Genomic DNA, 19,140 nt, shown 5'->3' with positions numbered 1-19,140 from the left:
TTTTATCAAACCAGATCTCTGATTATACTTCATGGTGATTTGGTCAGTATTTTCTGTATTTAACGTGGCTAAATGTATTTTTTTAAACTTTAAAATGATAATCATATTTTTAATAATTCTCAAATTTTTAAAGTTCTTTGTCTGTAATATCTGTGGCCCACTAATTGACATTTTTAGCAGAACTTTTCTTCAAGGATTTTTCTCTGAAAGGCATAATACAATTAAACTAGACTTAGAGGTTACTACTTTTTAATCTACTTTCACGTTTTAATTGTTCAGTGAAACCTTAGAATTAAGATACCTTTATCACTAGTGTTCATAATTTCATATATTACTTGTCATCTTTTATTCCTTAATACTACATTGCTATTTTGTCCCCCTGAAATGTTTTGGGACGTTAGAAATCACTAGCTTCATCTTGCATTTCTTCTGATTTCTTTAGATTTTTGTGGTTTTTTTCTGTCAACTCTTGACTAAACATAGATTTCTATGCCTTAATCACTACATTATCAATTGTTAAATACTTCACTGAGCCCCGTGTGGCTCTCTCATTTCCCTATCTCCCACCCTATGATCTCCCTGTGTACTATCTGCAATGTAATATATTGGACAATTGTTTAGTAGTTGGGATCTCTTACCACTAATTGCTTAAAGGATCTGTCTGTTCCTATGAATGTTTGAAGTATGCCCTGATAGAGAGTTATTTATCTTTCTGGAAATCTGGAGCTGACTGTAGCTTTTTCATAGTAGTAAAGTCTTCTTACTACGTAATGAAACAATCACTTACTAAATTAAAGGAAAAAGAGATACTCTAATTTATGTCCTTTAGTGTTCCCAGTAGGTATAATTGAACAAACTATAAAATATTTCACTATCATCATGTATAATTCGGTTTGCATCTGTTCCATTACTTACTAAATCAATTCAGTGAGAAGGGTTGAGATTTTGAAATGACCAAATGCCTAATCTTTCTTGCACTGATGACACAGCAATTACATGATCTTTATTTACAAAGTCAGTGCATGTACATGTTTTTCTGCCAGATCTATCGATTTTTCTGTTGTAAATCACTTAATGTTTAAAATTTCAAGTTTTTATGATTCATTAGGAACATTGTGGACATTCTAAAAATTTAAGGCCGTGTAAAGTAAAGAATTTAATCTAAACATGCTGGAGATATTTAGATTCTTTTGTCTTAGTTCTAACCCGAACATAAAAGCATTTTTACTTTACTGTGAGCTGTGGTGTTTTATGCATTTCTTTCTGAATCCATTTTATTAAAACTATTTCACTAAAATTTTTGCTAAAAGTGAAAAATTATAGTTGAAATATTTAGAATCATAGAATATTTGGCTAAGAATAAAAAATGTACAAGTTGTGGTAGAGACTAGCAATGCTTATGCATACTCAGTACTCTTCTGCTTCCTGGGCATCTGGAAGAATGCACCTTGCAGCCCCATTGCAGTTTCGTAGTGCTACATGACTCATTCTAGACTGTGAGCAGAAGAGACTGTCATGGAGGCTATGTGTTAAGATGGCAGAGCCACTTAGAGAAAGAAGCCAGAAGCCACAGGTTGGAGGCATCCTGAATCTCTGAGTCATCACATAGAAGGCAGATAGTAAATATTTTAGGCTTTACAGGACACATACCATTTCTGTCACATATTCTTTGTGTTGTGGTTCTTTTATGTTGTTTTCACAATTCTTAAAAAATGTAAAAACCATTCTTAGTGCAAGGGACTACACTAGTTTACTAACTTCTGTACTAGAGAGTCACCTGAGTGGTAACAAATGTGTGGTGCAAGTGAGACAAAGTCTTTGTATTAACCCAGGGAGTTTTAGGGGTTAGTTATCACAGCATAACCTGACTAATACATAGGTGATCTCACCTGACTCCCCGACCAGATTTCTGAAGATTGCTTCTGATGTCAGGAGTCTGCACTGCACATGCCTATTTCATTGTAAGTCAACTCTGTCTAAAAAAATTTTTCTCTTTTTAGTGAGCCAGAGTCTTGATGCCATTTTATCTGTTGGCTTCAGTTCTGTATTTAAATAAAGTTTACACTTTATGGCAACTTTTCGTTATCGTAAGACAGTTTTTAGTTCTCCCCTGGTCTGCTAACTTAGGAGAAAACAATATCAAGTGGCATAACAAAACAAAAGACATGAGGCTCAAAATAAAAGTTTTTAATACATTAACTAGAATATAATAAGTTGCATTTAGGTTTGGAAAAATCAACTACAAGATCTGGGTAAGAAGACTTGACCCAGTTCATGAAAAAGGCTATCAATTTAGTATAAAACAACAAAATGACAATTAAAAGTTAAGTGAATTATAAGCTTGGCTTTTTGTTTAGGGTAGGTATCTTTTTACTATATTGCTAGCCAGTCCAACTGCATCAATTTAAAACAGGCAACCAAGTTTTAAAGGAAAAACTGACAAGATTGGTCTAGAGGAATGGCCTTTGAATGGCTAGACAAAAGGCTAGAAAATCATATCATAGAGGGAATGGTTGAATTAGGAATATTTAGTTTTAAAAAGAAATAGGCCAGTGAACATTATCTCATGATCCTCAGGTAGTTAAAATTTATCTTGTATTAGTTTTCTTTCTCTGTCTTCACAGCAGGTGACTAATGGCTGTTTGTAGTAATGAGGCATGTAGGTATCCAGGCTTTGGGTGAAACTAAGATGAGATTTTCAAGATTTGTGAGCTTTTATGTGTAATATTCACTTACTCCAAAAAGTAAATATTACTTTTTGCATTTGATCTTGCTAGCCAGCATCTTCCAGTGTGTGTTGGACCATCATTCCCAAATATTCTGTAGGATATTTAGTCAAGAGTTATTCTGAAATCATACAGCATATACTCTGTGGTGTATTAACATACCCCTATCAAAATAAATAATATGATGTTCAGTATTAGATGATATGATTTACTGTCAGTACTAGTGCTTAGCAATTGGTGGTCATATATTTCTTTTTTAGTTGCATTTCTTCTAATAATCCAGTCTGTATTACCAAGCAGCAAGTCTTAATCTTACAAATTAGAAGATTACCTACGAATATCTAGACTTTCAAAAACTTTTATCTGCTTAGTTGTATAAAATGTTCCTTCTCACATTTATTTATACCTTCAGGTTCATGAAGACCCGCACAGTTGAACTGAGTTTAGGTGGCCAGGTGCTTTCACCTTTTCATCCATACCTTAGTCCCATACTTTTAGCAGGTAAAAGCCTAGTGTGCTTAGTAAACTAACCCTGTCTGGCTGGGACAAATCAGCTTTAGGGAAGGTAAACTTCCTGTTTCAACTTCAGTAAGTGTTAACTGTTCATTTCATTTAATTTCTTCAGGAAATAAATAAGTCATTCTTTCCTTTTACTTTCTACCTTTACCATTTGCTGTCAAGTAGATAACTAGTGTGACCACACATACCAGTTTATACCTGTTGCCCAACAAAAATAATAGCATCCTCTTTCACTATGAAATGTATCTCAGTTTGGACAATAAATTATTTGGTCATCCTCTCTATCATTTATTCTTTTGACAATGATTGGCAGAAATATCTTAAATTCAAGTGTTTTGTTTGGCAGATAACCTGATTTGTAAGGAAATCCTTTAACAACCAGCAAGTTGCCTATGGGATGATACTTGGGCTATCTGAAATCCTTAGTATGGGAGATTATTCATGCATGTATTTTGTGCAGGGACCATATAACTTAATTTTTGTTTATACACTGCCAAAGCTAACTTAAGAATTGCCTTTTAATGTAAAGCAAAGAAAAATCCTCTTTGTTCTAAAGATGTTATATATTTTCTCATGTTCTGAGAATGAGAACTGTGTGCCTATCTTGTTTCCCTTTTGCTCTTGCTGCTATGACTATGAGACTCAAATTTGATCCTCGATCAGGTATCTGTATCAGTGATTTTGGTTAACATATGTCTTCCTTTTGGTAAGGGTGATTTATGTGATTTTGTTTTGTACTCTTTGGCTCTTTGTTAGCCATTTAAATTTTTAGCAATGTATTTGGTATAAAATGATTACAGTTACCTTTTTGGCACTCAATAATGTTAGCTATTACTGTTTTTTAAATAAGTTGGAGCTGGGCGTGGGGTAAGTACCAAAGCCCAGTGGACTACTTTTATCACCCTAGTATAGATAAGAAAGACCAATCACTAAAAATAAACTATACAATACCAGTCTTAATTTTTAATGCTTACAGTTTGGCTCTTATGAGTTATTCTGTATGTTTTATATCTCTACCTAGGCAATAAATTAGTTATGAGCAGTTGCTTACTTACTATATATGAAATATTATTTAGAAGTGAGATGAATGAAATATCAGTCTGCAAATGGTGGATTAAAATGGTACAGAAAAATTTCTATAGTGCAGAGCAGAATAAGGTAGTTCTCAGAAAAGAGTCACATTTCCCACAAGTATAGGTCCTAGCACATAGATTTTTGTTGATATTTTTGTAAATGTATAAGATATGTTCACAGAAGACATATAACACAGATAAGCAAAAATATGAAAATTAGCCACCAGTAAATTGCTATTTAACGTTAACATTTGGTATATGCCCTTCCAATCTTTTTAAAATTTATTTTCCACATTTCCTGGCAAATAGTTATCACTAAATGAATATTATTTCTTTTTTATTTTAACTAAAAATTGGATCATACTGTACATACCGATTTGTGGTCTGGTTTATTTTTCCTTTCACCTAAAATGTTATCATCCTTTTGGATGCCACTAAATGAATTTCTGATTTTATTGAATGTACTGCATTTCCATTTACACAGCCAGTTATATAGTGTATACAGTTTTTCAGTCTTTTAAAACAATGCTTTGATGTATGTTGTAACTTTCCTTTTGCTTAAAATTCTTCTAAGTGGTCGTCCTGTGTATGTTCAGTATGAGGCTTTTTTTTTTTTTTTTTTTTGAGACAGAGTCTCGCTGTGTTGCCCGGGCTAGAGTGAGTGCCGTGGCATCAGCCTAGCTCACAGCAACCTCAAACTCCTGGGCTTAAGCGATCCTACTGCCTCAGCCTCCCGAGTAGCTGGGACTACAGGCATGCGCCACCATGCCTGGCTAATTTTTTCTATATATACATTTTAGTTGGCCAGATAATTTCTTTCTATTTTTATTAGAGACGGGGGTCTCGCTCTTGCTGAGGCTGGTCTCGAACTCCTGACCTTGAGCGATCCACCTGCCTCGGCCTCCCAGAGTGCTAGGATTACAGGCGTGAGCCACCACGCCCGGCCAGTATGAGCCTTTTGGTACATACTGCTAAATTGACTTCCAGAGAGTTTGGACCGTTTTTTACTCTTTTTTTTTTTTTTTGGACAAACATCTTTATTTAAGAAATCAAATAAATAGGGTAAAAACTGATGGTAGCAACTTCACATAAGTATACATGATCAAGCTTAGAATTAATTACTTGCTCAAATTCAGAATGGAACAAAATTCATCAAGTTATCACAATTAGAAAATACCTGATTACTTGTTTTTCAATGGACATTTGCTGTTTTGCTAGAAAATCACACTTACCATAGTACTAAAGAGACCACTCCCAGCCCACTCTGGTGTACAGCCTAAAAGGCTAAGAGTGCTCCAAGCTTTTCTTTGATAGCAACTATAAAATTCCCTTACAACTTTTTACAAGTACAGATACCAACAGGTTCACTTAATCTTTAGTTTATTGTCTGAGGGGAAGGAAATACAACAACAAGGTGACAGAAACAACACAGTTCACTGTAACTGGTCCCAGTCTCCCAAACATGGATCCAGGACTCTAAATGGATAAATAAATCAACATGTGCCATTGATTTCATGCCTTACTGCAGAATCTTTTTAGTTTTAAATCTATCAAACCATGATTATGACATTTGTTTCTAGACTGTCATATCAAGATCAAGCTTTCTGAATTAAGAAAGTCAAAACATTATTCTCAATTTTTAAAATAAAAATGTTTCAAGATTGCTGATAAGGAGCTCTTTATCAATACCATTGTTTACAAGCAAATATTAATCTGTTGATAAGCAACATGAAACAGAATGTACTATTTTTAAATATACAGGAATTTCATTAAGTTTAGATACATTGAGACTACAAGTAAAAGTTTTCCAGGCTATTTAATCACATTACTTACAATGTACACATTCCTGAGTATACCCCATTGTTGTAACATTGTTTATTTCAGAATTTTTCTGCATTCAGCTTAAAAGGTGTTTCTTCCCAAGAAATTGAACTTTTCTGTCAAATGCGCTTGATCGAATAGGAGAATTGGGTTCATAAAATGGATTCATTGCAAACTTTATATATAAATCATAAACATCAGTAAAGAAGTTCTTTATTCCATCTTCTTGCCTTATGTCATGAAGCATTATAAATCTCATATGCCCCGCAGTGACAAATGCTGACACAAACCACTCATTGAACTTGTCCACAGTTTTCAGGTACATGTTGTTCGACAGCCACATGTTCTCATCTACCAGGTCGAGAGCAGCATGAGCTATGAACTGGTTCAGATGACGGTGGTCGTCTTTGGATTCCGCTTTCCCAGCTGGCAAAAACTCCATTTCAAAAACTGGATTATCATGGTGGCCGACAGTTACAAAATAGAAGCTTCCAGACATTGTCTTCAACATATGGCTCCTGCCGCGAGATTCCGACAACGGAAACGCCCAGTCCGTAACCACGGCGGAGACCCGCGCTCCGCAGCTTTAGCTGCGACTCACGGAGCAGCCCTCGCGAATGCACTCCCCCCGTTTTTTACTCTTATCAACAGTATTTGAGAATGCACATTTGTCTGGGTGCTCCTTACACTTGGCACAATTCTGTCCTTGCCAGTGAAAAATGCCACCTTTTTTTTTTTATTATTATTTGAAGACAGGACCTCCCCGTGTGGCCCAGGGGGGGACTCAAACTCCTAGGCTCAAGCAATTCTCCCACCTCAGCCTCCTGAGTAGCTGGGGCTATAGGCACGTGCCACCTCACCCAGCTCAAAAATACTCTTTTTAAAATTGCTTTTCTTTAATCAAAAATCTTTAATTTCTTTTTTGTGAAATAACTGTTTCTTTGGCTATTTCTCACAGGTATATTCATCTTTTTCTTACTTGCTTACAAAATAAAGTATATTCCTTAAGAGTAATTAATTAAATTTTCATTACTAGAAATTACTGTTCAGAGCTCTTTTCAGCAATAAGAATAAACTAAATTACTGCCTTATAAAATAAAAAGATATATCTGAAACTTAAATTCAGATATGCATATAGTAAAATTGAAAACTTTATTAAATAACTTAGGATTCATATTATCACTCTTGCATCTTATTTTATTGCATTGACTACTCTGAACAACTTCTACTCTCCCTGAGCTACACACACCCTACTTAAGTAGATAGATTTTTTGTGCAGTTTTTTTGTTTGTTTGTTTGTTATTGTTTTGTAAACTTGATTGTGGTTTTGGAATATTAATCTAGGTATCTGTAAAACTCTTGATATTATCATACATAGTCTCTTTATTTGAAAGGGGATGATTAGGGGTAAGAGTGGTAATGCCATGAGATGTCACAAGATACAGTGTATGTTATTGAAATCTAATGTTTGAAGCCTCAACTTTGAGAACTCAGAAATTTTGTTTCTGTAGACTCACATAAAGTAAAGCAAGTACTGAGGTCATACATGTTAGTGAAGTTTGCAGAGACTGAATAAATCTGAATGCCAGATTATTAATTTACTGTGACAGTTGAGTACTGCTTCTGTCAGCATTTCCAGTATATTCTCTTCTTCAGGTTAATCTGCATGGGAAGACAAATTATAATTAGAAGGCTGTTTGGTGAGCAAGAGATTCAAATTAAGATAAATTAGTTGATTGCATGGTCTGGTAGGAATATACCTGTCCTAGGGAAAGAAACAGTCAAATCTGTAAACCTAGGTAAGATGCTTTCAACCTTACTAGGATCATCACTGCTGGCTCTACTGCTTGACTATGTGGTCAAGTTCTCAGCTTTTTCAAGTGTGAAAGAATTTCTTTTTAAATTCAAAAAGGTCAGAAGTAGTGCTTGAGATACAGATGGATGTATGAGTCCCTTGCATTAACTCAGCAGTTCCCTAGCAATCTGCAGCTCATAGGCTGGTAATCCCTGTTGCAGCCTAACAATCTGTTTCTCTTTGTAGACTTGGTCCAGTTAGAGACCAGTATAATTAATTAGTACTCCTTTGGTTTATACACCCAGTTACTTTGGGTGCTGTTAAACTCTTGAGTCAGTAACTTGACAAGACAGTAACTTTGATTTACTCCTAAAGGTAGATGATTACATTGTGAGTGTGCGTACACATACATACATAAGCTTTACTTTTCACTTGCAAAGTGTGGTCTTTTTACCTGTGCAGCAGAGGCGGCTAGGGGCTCACTGCTTGACTAATGTTCTGCCAAGAATGGATAAGCTGAGTATCTCACCTGCTCACCTTCATAGCTGAATATCTTATAGTATATCAAGATACATGTATTATATCTTCCCTTTAAAAAAGTAAAATCTTTTTTTTTTTTTTTTTGAGACAGAGTCTCCCTTTGTTGCCAGTGCTAGAGTGCCGTGGTGTCAGCCTAGCTCACAGCAACCTCAAACTCCTGGGCTCAAGCAGTCTTTCTGCCTCAGCCTCCCGGGTAGCTGGGACTACAGGCATGCGCCACCATGCCCGGCTAATTTTTTCTAGATACATTTTTAGTTGTCCAGCTAATGTTCTTTCTATTTTTAGTAGAGACGGGGTCTCGCTCTTGCTCAGGCTGGTCTCGAACTCCTGAGCTCAAACAATCCACCCGCCTCAGCCTCCCAGAGTGTTAGGATTACAGGTGTGAGCCACTGCTCCCGGCCTAATAAAGTTAAATCTTTTTAATTAAAAATTAAACTAACATCATGTTCATTACAGCTTTTTTTTTTTTTTTTTTATTGAAGGGCTAAACTATGCCCAAGAATCATCTGTTGTTCTTATTTCAGAGTTTATTCCTGGATGCAGTTTTTCTATCTTTTTCTTTTTTTTCCTTTGAAATGGAGTCCAATATTGATACAAGTTTAACAGTACTTTTTCAAAAAATTAGTTTTTCATTAAAAGAAATCCTATTTGAAGGGAATATTGGTGACTTCTTGGAAGAAAGGGATAAGGAGTCATGACTTGGCTGCTAAGGGAACAGCCTCCACATAAGAAACAGGCTCAAGTGGATAAGGGATCTAACCATTCCGTCCTGAGATTTCTCTGCCTTAAAAGCCAAAGAATGTGCAGGGGGACAGCAAAGGGAAGACTTCCCCCTCCCTTATCCTTACCTCAGGACATCCTGATCTTAAACTTCACTTCTGCATACACAGTCACTCAAGCTGGAAACTTAGGTATCATATTTATTTTCTCTGTCTCCCTCAATCCAATCATTTACTAAGTCCTGCAGATTTTACCGTGGCTTATTTAATGTTTAATATTGGAATACATGGACTGGACTTGCCCTACTCTGTACCATAGAAAGGAATAAATCAAAATAGATAGTAATGTTTGTCAATTAAACCTATTAAGACTGTAGAAGATTTTTTTTTTAATTTTTGCAATCACAGAGAAAAAGGTGGATCAAAGAATGTGGTTAAGCACATGGACTCTAGAGCCATACTGCTCACTTCAAATCCTCACTCTACTGCTCCCTGGTTGTGTGAGTGTGGACAAGTTGCTTAACCTATCTGTGTCTCAGTTTTCTTAATCAGGAATAAGGATATCAATAATACTTGCCTCATAGGGAATGCCTGGAACATACCTATTACACAAAAGACCCTTTTTAAGGATTAGCTCTTCGTCCATTTGTTTTGTTTTTGTTCAGAAATTAGAAAAATCTATTTCCTCAGTTGATGAATTTGAAGTATACTATTGACTATAAACAGCTATTTTATTTAATAGGGTATTTAAGATGAGAATTTTTTTTTTTAAGAGACAGGGTCATGCTCTGTCATCCAGGCTGGAATGCAGTAGTGTAATCATAGCTCACTGCAGCCTCAAAACACCTGGGCTCAAGTGATCCTCCTGCCTCAGCCTCCCAAAGTGCTGGGATTCCATGTATGAGCTACTGCGCCCAGCAAGGAATTTTTAAATTTAAACAACTAAGTTATCCCTTTTCCTCTGCCACTTAAGATTGTGTTCCACTACCTGCATCTAGAATGATTCTCTGACCTTTTGTTATTTGCTACACAAGTTAAATGATCTGGATGTTAAATGTCATGTAGGGTAGTAAAGCTATGTCTAAGGTGTTATTTTACTTATGTGATAATGTTTCTATAATTTAGTAATGCATGAGCAAATACTGCTTTCTACTTTGTGTCCCATGTACTTGCAAAAGAATTATCTTTCATTTGTTTTCAGTGAGTGATTAGATGACTGCACCATTATTGGTTACCTTCAGCCTCTCAGAAATCTGTTTGTATAGCTGAATTAATTATCAGCTAAGAAGACAATGACCAGCAGTGGGAAAACTGGTTTATATACTCAAAGGGATAGAAAACTTTTTTGGGGAAAAAAAATTATGATTACATTATACATCCCACACCTAGTTGGAGAGTCAGTTCCCCTTTACAGCTATCTAAGGACCTAGGATAAAAACTAGTTCTTCCAAAGTTATAGAAATGAGCATAAGAAGAAAGAAATTAAGTATTAATTCTTAGACATTGTTGTAGAGATTATGTATAATAAAGCTTCTGGCCAGCATTACCAAAGGCCTTGCTGCTCTTGCAGACTATCAGATGTACATTTTTATTATTCCAGGTCCTTTGGTTTTTGATTTGGCTTTGTCATATTTTCCAAACTGTTTTTAATATGTGTGTCCTTTGTAGCCTAATGGCAAGGAGACTCATTTAGGCTATGATTTTATAAAAAATTGTCTTTTTACCCCTCAGAAAAGTCTATATACATTTTATTCACATTTTTTGACTTCTCTTCAGCCCAAAGATAACTATGCATCATATTTTTAAAAAACATGTACATATACTTCAGAAATTCCTAGTTAGTACATATTTTTTTAGTTAATGAGTATATAATATTGTAAATTGTTTTGAAGTTATGTCAGATACAAATTGAATTTCATCAAATTAAGTTTTATATTTCAAAGGATGTTATCAAGAAAGTGAAATATTTTCACAAATGGCAGAAAACATTTGCAAATTATTTATCTGATAAAGAACTTGGATACAAAACACATAAAGAACCCTTATGACTCAATAATAAAGACACAACCCAGTTTAATAGTGGGCAAATGATCTGAATAGATATTTCTCCAAAGAAGATATACATATGGCCAATAAGTGCATGGAAAGATAATTCAACATTTTAGCTATAGAGGACATGCAAATCAAACCCACGAGATACCACTTGATGTCCACTAGGTTGGTTGGTTTGGTTTAGCTGTAACCAAAAAGACACAAAGTATTGGCAAGGATATGGAGAAATTGGAAGCCTTCACACTACTGGTGGGAATGTAAAATTGTATAAACACTTGGGAAAACAGGGTTGTCATTGGACCCAACAATGTAACTCCTGGGTATATAACTAAGAAAAATGAAAGTACTTGTCCACACAAAAGTTTGTACAGTATGTAAATGTTCTCAGCACCATAGTCATAGTAGTGAATAGATGGAAACAAGCCAAATGTTTATCAACCAACAAATGGGTAAACAAACTGTGGTATATCTATAAATGGAATGTCATTTGGCTATAAAAAAGAATAAATTACTCATACATACTACAGCTTAGATGAACCTTAATATTATTGTACTAAGTGAAAGAAGTCACAAAAGGTCATATCGTATGATACCATTTATATGAAATGTACAGAGTAGGTAAGTGTATAGAGACAGATTAGTGGTTGTCTAGGGCTGGATGGGGAATGGAGGAATTAGGAGGCAGTAGCTAAATAGGACAGAGTTTCTTCATGGGGTGATGAAAATGTTCTAAAATTGATTGTGATTGTTATACAACTATTAATATATGAATATACTAAAAGGATTGAATTGTATACTTTAAATGGGCAATTAAATGATACCTGATTTATATGTCAATAAGCTGTTACAAAAAAAATTGTCAAGGAGGAATTCCAGATAACTGAAGACCCATCTAGCTCCTGCCTACCAATTTTCCTCCAAAAAAATACAAAACCATAAGAAGGAAAAAACAAATCTCTACAGAATTTGAAAATGTTGCATAATTTGAAGAGAATTTAAGACTTCAGTATAACTGTAAGTAAAAAAGAGAAAACTCCCCAAGTCTTTCAAGCTCTCATTTGGCTCTTGCCTGCCATAAGACTTTCTGGCAAGCATGGGCAGAGAAAGGTGGGGACAAAAGAGAGAGGGAAACTTAGCTTTATCTAAACACTTAGCGGGAAAGAATAAGCCCACCCTAAGTCTGAAAATCCTTTTTTTAAAAAAAAGTACCAAATAGATAATATGAGGGACCATTAAAAATGCATACAGTTCTAAGAGGCAGTCTTTAAAATGCATAGCTTCTAGGGGAGAAAAAGAAGGTACCTAAGTAATGAGAAGCATCCTTTGGCAGTTGGATAGTGAAGGGGAAATAAACTGAAAGAGGAAATTCAGAATCCAGCAAAACAAAGAGAACCACAGAATTACATGATTCATACCCAGCCTTTCCCCCCAGAACAAAAAACAATTAACTGAAATATCTGGACTTTGCTATACTGACAGAAGAGGGCACCATTAAAATAGGAATCTTTTAAAATGTCCAAAATAAGTCAAACTCACAAGAAAAGAAATAATAGACAAAAGCAGAAATTTATGAGGTAGGGAACAGAAAAAGAGTAGGCTTAATTGAATCTATATTCTGAAATTTTTAAAATTATCAAAATAGACAAATCACTAGCCAACCTAATCATGTAAAGGAAAGGAGTTAAATGCAAATATGCAAAATTAGAGAAGATAGGGGAAATAACCATTGAAAATAATTTTTTAAAAAAAATTTTAAATTACAAGAGACTACTTAGCAGACTTCATAACAATTAATTTGAAAACCTAGATGAAATGATTAATTTTCTAGGAAAATGCAGATTGCCAAAATTGACTTAGAAAGGTTACACTGACTAATTTCCACAGAAGAAATAAAGAACATTATTAAAAAACTATCCCAGCAAAACTCATTAGGTCTGGATGGTTTCATAGAGCAATCCTATCAAATCTTAAAGTGTAAGATATTCCTGCTATTTATAAATTGTTCTAGGGCATTGAAAATGTTGGAAAGCTTCTGAACTCCCTTTACGCTACAAAAATATAGTACTGATACTTAAACCTGATAAGAACAATACTACAAAAAGAAAGAAAACTACAAACTAGTATCCCTTATGAATATCGATACGATACCAAATAAAATAATGGTATTATTATTAAGTAATATACCATGACCGTGTGAGATTTATTGTAGGAATGCAGGGCTGGTTCAACATTAGGGTACCCATTAGTATCATACTCCATATTAATAGATTTGCAAGGAAAAATAATTATCTCCAGAGATACTGAAAGAGCCTTCAGCAAAATCCCCCCATTCATGATAAAAATCCCCCCCTTGAGAAGTAGGAATTACAGGATTAGTTTTAAAGGATAAAATATCCGTATCTTAATCTTAAAGCCAGAAATTTTATACCTAGACAAGGCGAAGTGCCTACTATCTTCACTGCAATTTAACATTATAGTGGAGGTATCAATCAGTATAGTTAGATAAATCAATTAGAGGCATAAGAACAGGTAAAGAAGTTAAGACTGTCTTAGCAGATTATATGATACAAGTTGAGTATCCTCAATCTGAAATTCTCCAAAATATGAAACTTTTTGAGCACCAACATGCTCTAAGGAAATGCTCATTGAAGTATTTCGGATTTTGAATTAGAGATGCAAGTAGTAACTATAATGCAGGTATTCCAAAATCCAAAAAAATGCGAAATCCAAAACACTCGTGGTCCCTAGCATTTCAGATAAGGGATACTTGACCTGTAGTATAGCTGGAAAACCACAGGACATTACTGGTAAAACTAATCCAGGTGATAAAGAGAATTCAGTAAGATAGCCAGGTATAAAATTAACTTACAAAAATCAGTAGTCTCATATACACACACCCTAGTTATCAGTGATAATGGTAGAGAAAACTCCACTTACAATAACAAAGATTAAATACTTGAGAATAAGTGTAAAAAGAAGTGTACAAAATCTATAGGAGGAAAATTTTTCGACACTTTTAAAAGTCACAAAAGTAGACTTGAGTAGAATGACTCACTATTATAAAGATGTCAGTTTTTAATTTCTAAATTTAATGTAATCCCAGCAAAAATACCAAGTTTTTTTTTTGTTTTGTTTTTTGGTTTTTTCTTTAATGAAATTGGGCAAGTTGATACTAAGTTGTATGGGAAAACAAACAGAAAAACAGCCAGGAAGAAACTAAAAAAGTAAAACTGCCATTGGGGCTAGCCCTACAAGATATTAAAACATATACTATAAAGCTTCTATAATTAAATCCATATGCTTCTGTCACATAAATAAACAAATATAGCAGTGGAATAGAAAACCCAGAAACACCCAGTTACAAAGGGACGTAATAAAAAGGGTATTTCCAATCACTGAAGCAGAAATGGACTTTTTAAGAAATGGTACTGGTAGCCATTTGGAAGGAAATAAAATTAAATTCACATCTTGCTCCGTGCATAATAATAAACTCAACACAGAAACCTGCATACAAATATTCATAGCATTATTCATAATAGCCCAAAATGCAAACAATTCAGATGGCCATAAACTGATAATTGGATAAGCAAAGTGTGGTATATCCATACAATGGAATATAATTCAGCAATAAAAAGGAATAAAAGTACTGATACATGGTGCTACATGGATGAAGCTTGAAAACATTACGCTAAGTGAAAGAAGGCGGTCACAAAAGACCACAGATTGTATGATTTCATTTATATGAAATGTCCATAACAGGCATATCTATACAGCAGGTAGATTAGTGGTTGCCTGGGACTGAGGGAGTTTGGAGGAAAAGGGAGTGATTCCTGAACGGTACAATGTTTCTCTTTGGGATGATGAAGATGTTCTAAAAGTTACTGTGATGGTTGCACAACTGTGTGAATACACTAAAAGGCACTGAATTTGACACTTTAAATAGATGAATGTATGATATATGAATTATATCTCAATAAAGCTGTTACCAAAACCCCACAACAAACTCCAAATGGATTAAGGATCTAGTTTAAAGAGAGGGAGAGACTATATAAATACTAGAAGAAAACATGGATTTTCTTCTTTGACCTTTGTGTGTGGAAAAGACTTTTTTATATGACTCAAAATACAGAAGCTATAAAAGAAAAAGTTTAAGAATGTGACTACATAAAAATAAAATTTCACATGGCCCAAACTACCATGAAAAAAGTCAAAAAGACAAGCTGACAACCTGGGGGGAAATGTTTTCAACCTATACTACAGGCAAAGGCCAATATTCCTAATATATAAAGAATGCCTAATAATTAAAGGACAAATAAAACTGAGGAACAAAGGACCAAGACTTGATAGAAAAATGAGGACAAGACATAAATAGACAATTCTCAAACAATATAAATAATGGACCTTAACCTTGAAAAAATTTTAAGCTCATTCAGAGGAATACCAATTAAAACAGCACTAAGATACCATTCCTCATCTGCCAGATTGGAGAAAATTAAAAAGAATGACAGTACATTCTGTTGCAAGACTATGGGAATAGGCATCCTCATGCACTGCTGGTGGAAATGCACATTGGCATAACCCTTCTGAAGAGCAATACCTAACAAATTTATTAATACATATGCACTTATCTTTTGACCCAACAATCCCACTTCTAGGAATCTTCTCTAAAGATGCACTCTATATGCACAAGTTTGTTCATTTAGGAGTGTGTGTAATTGCAAAATATTACAAATAGCCTAAATACCCATACAGGAGAATAATTGAATAAATGATGGGACAGCCACACAATATTGTGCTGCTATAAGAATGAGGAAGATCTCTGAACTGTCATGGTGCAATTAGATGAAATAAGTAAAGTACAAAGAGTATCTATAGTATGCTGCTCTTCATGTAAGAAGGGAAATACAGGAACATGTACCTGCTGATGTGTGCAAAAGAAATAGAGGAATAATAAACTAGAAACTAAAGTTGAGCCAGAATGGAGTAGAAAGATTGAGGGTAATTGGAATGAGATAGTAGAGGTGAGAAGGGAGTGGCACTTCTTCGACTATATTTTTTGTATTATTTTGACTCTTAGAAACCTGGCAATTTTTCACACAGCCTCCAAAAATAAATAAAATCAACCTGGATGTTGGGGGATAGGGAGAAAGGAACCCAAATAGAATACAAACACTAACAAATGAAACTTACTGTATTATAAACTAAGTTATGGACTGAGTTCTGAAGTCAGTGAATAACACTGACTTGAATGGGGAAGAGGAGAGCTAAGTAACTTTGGAAAACAGTATTTTGATTTTTCTGGGGGTGGGGGGGTTCTCCTTATGTTACTCAGGCAGGTCTTAAAGTCCTGGTCTCAAGACAAACTCCCGCCACAGCCTCCTGAGTAGCTGGAATTACAGGCATGTGCCATCACACCCAGCTGATAATGTATTCTAAGACTAAATACAAAAAGGCAAAAAAAAAAAAAAAAAGGAACAAATATATTCTAAGTAGGAAATGTGTTTATCACAGAGGTATTGGTTAGGAATTCTGAAACTGCCTTTTGTGTATAGTAAAATTAAACAAGTAAATACATTGTAGATAATAAAAGTCAAATTTCTCACTGTTGGGTAAAGAAGTTATAGATAAAGATAGGAGTAGGCTAGTATGAACCATGTTTTCTTTGACTGGAGTTGGAGGTGGCCATATGAAGTCATGGTCTTTAATACATATATAGATGTTTAAATGCAAAAATAAATATATAGATGCATGGATATGTCTGTTAGTGTACTGTACATATATGCATGTCCTAGCTCTGTCCTGAGAGAGCCAAAGAGCATGAGACTCTAGTCACAATGAGCACATCAGTGCTCAGATCTTCTCTAAATACTATTCTCCAATAAAAGGAGCCATGGATTTTTGGAGAAATGGTTGAGTCTGGGCTTGAGGCAGGAAAAATATAAGTTGTGCCATCATGTGGTGCCAGGTGCCAGAAAGTAATTCAAAAAATGATGGGAGTATGTTGAAAGGATGCAGGAGCCAATCTGTAGGAACTTTCAATGGCCAAAACTGCTATAATTTGAGAAACAAAATAATAAGGGTATTGAATTATAACCCAAAGAGTAAAACACATATACAAGCTTTCAGTTAGATCGATAGAGAGATGGACAGATAGATGGTTAGGAAGGACAACTTTTCCTTACAATAGAATTCCAATTAGTATAAAAAGAAGGAAATAAAAATCACCATTTAACAAATACCACTGTAATAAATATTGCATGCAAGAACCATCAATGGGTATTATAATTAGTGAAATTATGATGAGAAGCAATATGTTTTCAGAGGTCACAAAATACCTCCCCACAAGATGCTTATGAATTACAAAGAGAATAATGATAACTGTATAGGAAAAACATGGCAGACACTGCCCTAACTAAGTAAAGTAAAAATCACTGGTAATGAGACATGTTACCATCATGTATACTCAGATAGGACAAACTGAGAAAGGCATAGTTTTGACTTCCATGGAATTCTCGCCAAAAATGCATGAGCTTAGTCTAATCATGAAACTGGAGAAATTTGCTTAAGGTATTTAAACAACATCTGTAGTTTAGGTAATAGAGTATCAATGTTAATTTTCTGATTTCAGTAAGTGTACTGTAATTGTGTAACATGCTGTCATTAGGGGAAGTAGAATGGATTATATGCAGGAAATCTGGGCTATTTTTGCAGCTTTTCTCCAAGTCTAAAATTATTTCCAAATAAAAAGTTTTTTAAAATAGGTAAAGGTTTCAAGGTACCAGGTGTCTGTTGCTACCTAAACTCTTGTTACCTGAAAACTCAGAAACCAGATTCATTTTGATAACACAGTAACCATTGCTATCAGGACTGTCACTATTTAAATTAAGACTGATAGATTCACAGGAGATACTTCTATTTATTATAGATATTTTTATTGTAATATTATTGGAATTTATTCTAAATAGAATTTATTCTTATTCCCCAGGAGTCAACCTTGAACTTCTTGCTTATTCTCTTTATGTACTCTCCTTTAGAGGGTTCATTCATTAAGTTGACATCAGCTGGCACCCTTTATGTGAAAAATCTGTTCGTGTCACTCCCTTGATTGTCTTCATTAACCCTTACCCTTCCTTGAGCTTGAAGCTCTGGCTTTGCTGAGCTACTTTCAAATTCATTCATCCTAATGCTTTTTGGGTCTTGCTCATATTGTTCTTCTCCAGTTTTTTGTCTTACTCCTTTGCCTGGCTAATATCCTACAAAAGATATTTTAAATATTACTACTTCCACAAAATGTTCCTTGACCCTCCAAGTCTGACTTTTAAAGACCGCTTAGATACTTTCGTAGTATTATTTAGTTACCCTGTCCTAGCACTTATTGCCCTATAATAATAATAATAATAATAATAATGTTTATATCTTAAACCACCATCTGTGGTATAAAGAATAAATTAGAAGGAGGCAAGATCATTTTAAAGGCTAGAGACCAGTAAGAAGCCTCTTGGGGAAATGCAAGCAGGAAATAATGGTTGCCTATATTAAGGTATAGTTAATGGGAATGGAGTCCAGAGATACTGTATTAAGAAAGTGGAGTGTAAGATCCTTGAGGGTAGTGTTTATCCTGTTTGCCTTTAGATCCATAGCTGGGGAATTCTCGTGAATCCTGCCTTATGCTCATGGCTCCAACTTCATTTCTTGCCTGTGGAGCATTTCATCTGACTCTTAACCCTTTTTTCTGTAATTATCTGTGGAATGTCTGAGGCTGGAACTTTGGATACCCCTTTGGTTGTAGAATGTTGATTCAGTTCATCTGACTAACTGGGAAATATCTCAATCCTTCCTCACCACTCTAGAATCTTTTCTCTGTGTTGAGTCAAGGAGAATGAGTTGGGGTTGTT

The 19,140-nt window shown here is 34.8% G+C and overlaps 2 protein-coding genes across 11 annotated transcripts in view; one reads left to right on the top strand and one right to left on the bottom strand.

Annotated features, from left to right (window-relative positions):
- R3HDM1 (R3H domain containing 1) overlaps window positions 1-19,140 on the top strand; it is a 181,901-nt gene that overhangs the window by 20,936 nt on the left and 141,825 nt on the right. The gene's annotated exons all lie outside the window — the stretch shown is intronic.
- LOC123644029 (trafficking protein particle complex subunit 2-like) lies at window positions 6,116-6,724 on the bottom strand. Its single transcript, XM_045560136.1, has one exon. The coding sequence runs from the start codon at window positions 6,648-6,650 to the stop codon at window positions 6,216-6,218; it is 435 nt and encodes a 144-aa protein (XP_045416092.1). The 5' UTR covers window positions 6,651-6,724; the 3' UTR covers window positions 6,116-6,215.

This window comes from Lemur catta, chromosome 8 (genome assembly GCF_020740605.2).
Source record: "Lemur catta isolate mLemCat1 chromosome 8, mLemCat1.pri, whole genome shotgun sequence".
NCBI lineage: Eukaryota > Metazoa > Chordata > Mammalia > Primates > Lemuridae > Lemur > Lemur catta.
Note: the sequence above shows the minus strand (reverse complement) of the source record. Positions and strands in the feature narration are given on the sequence as shown.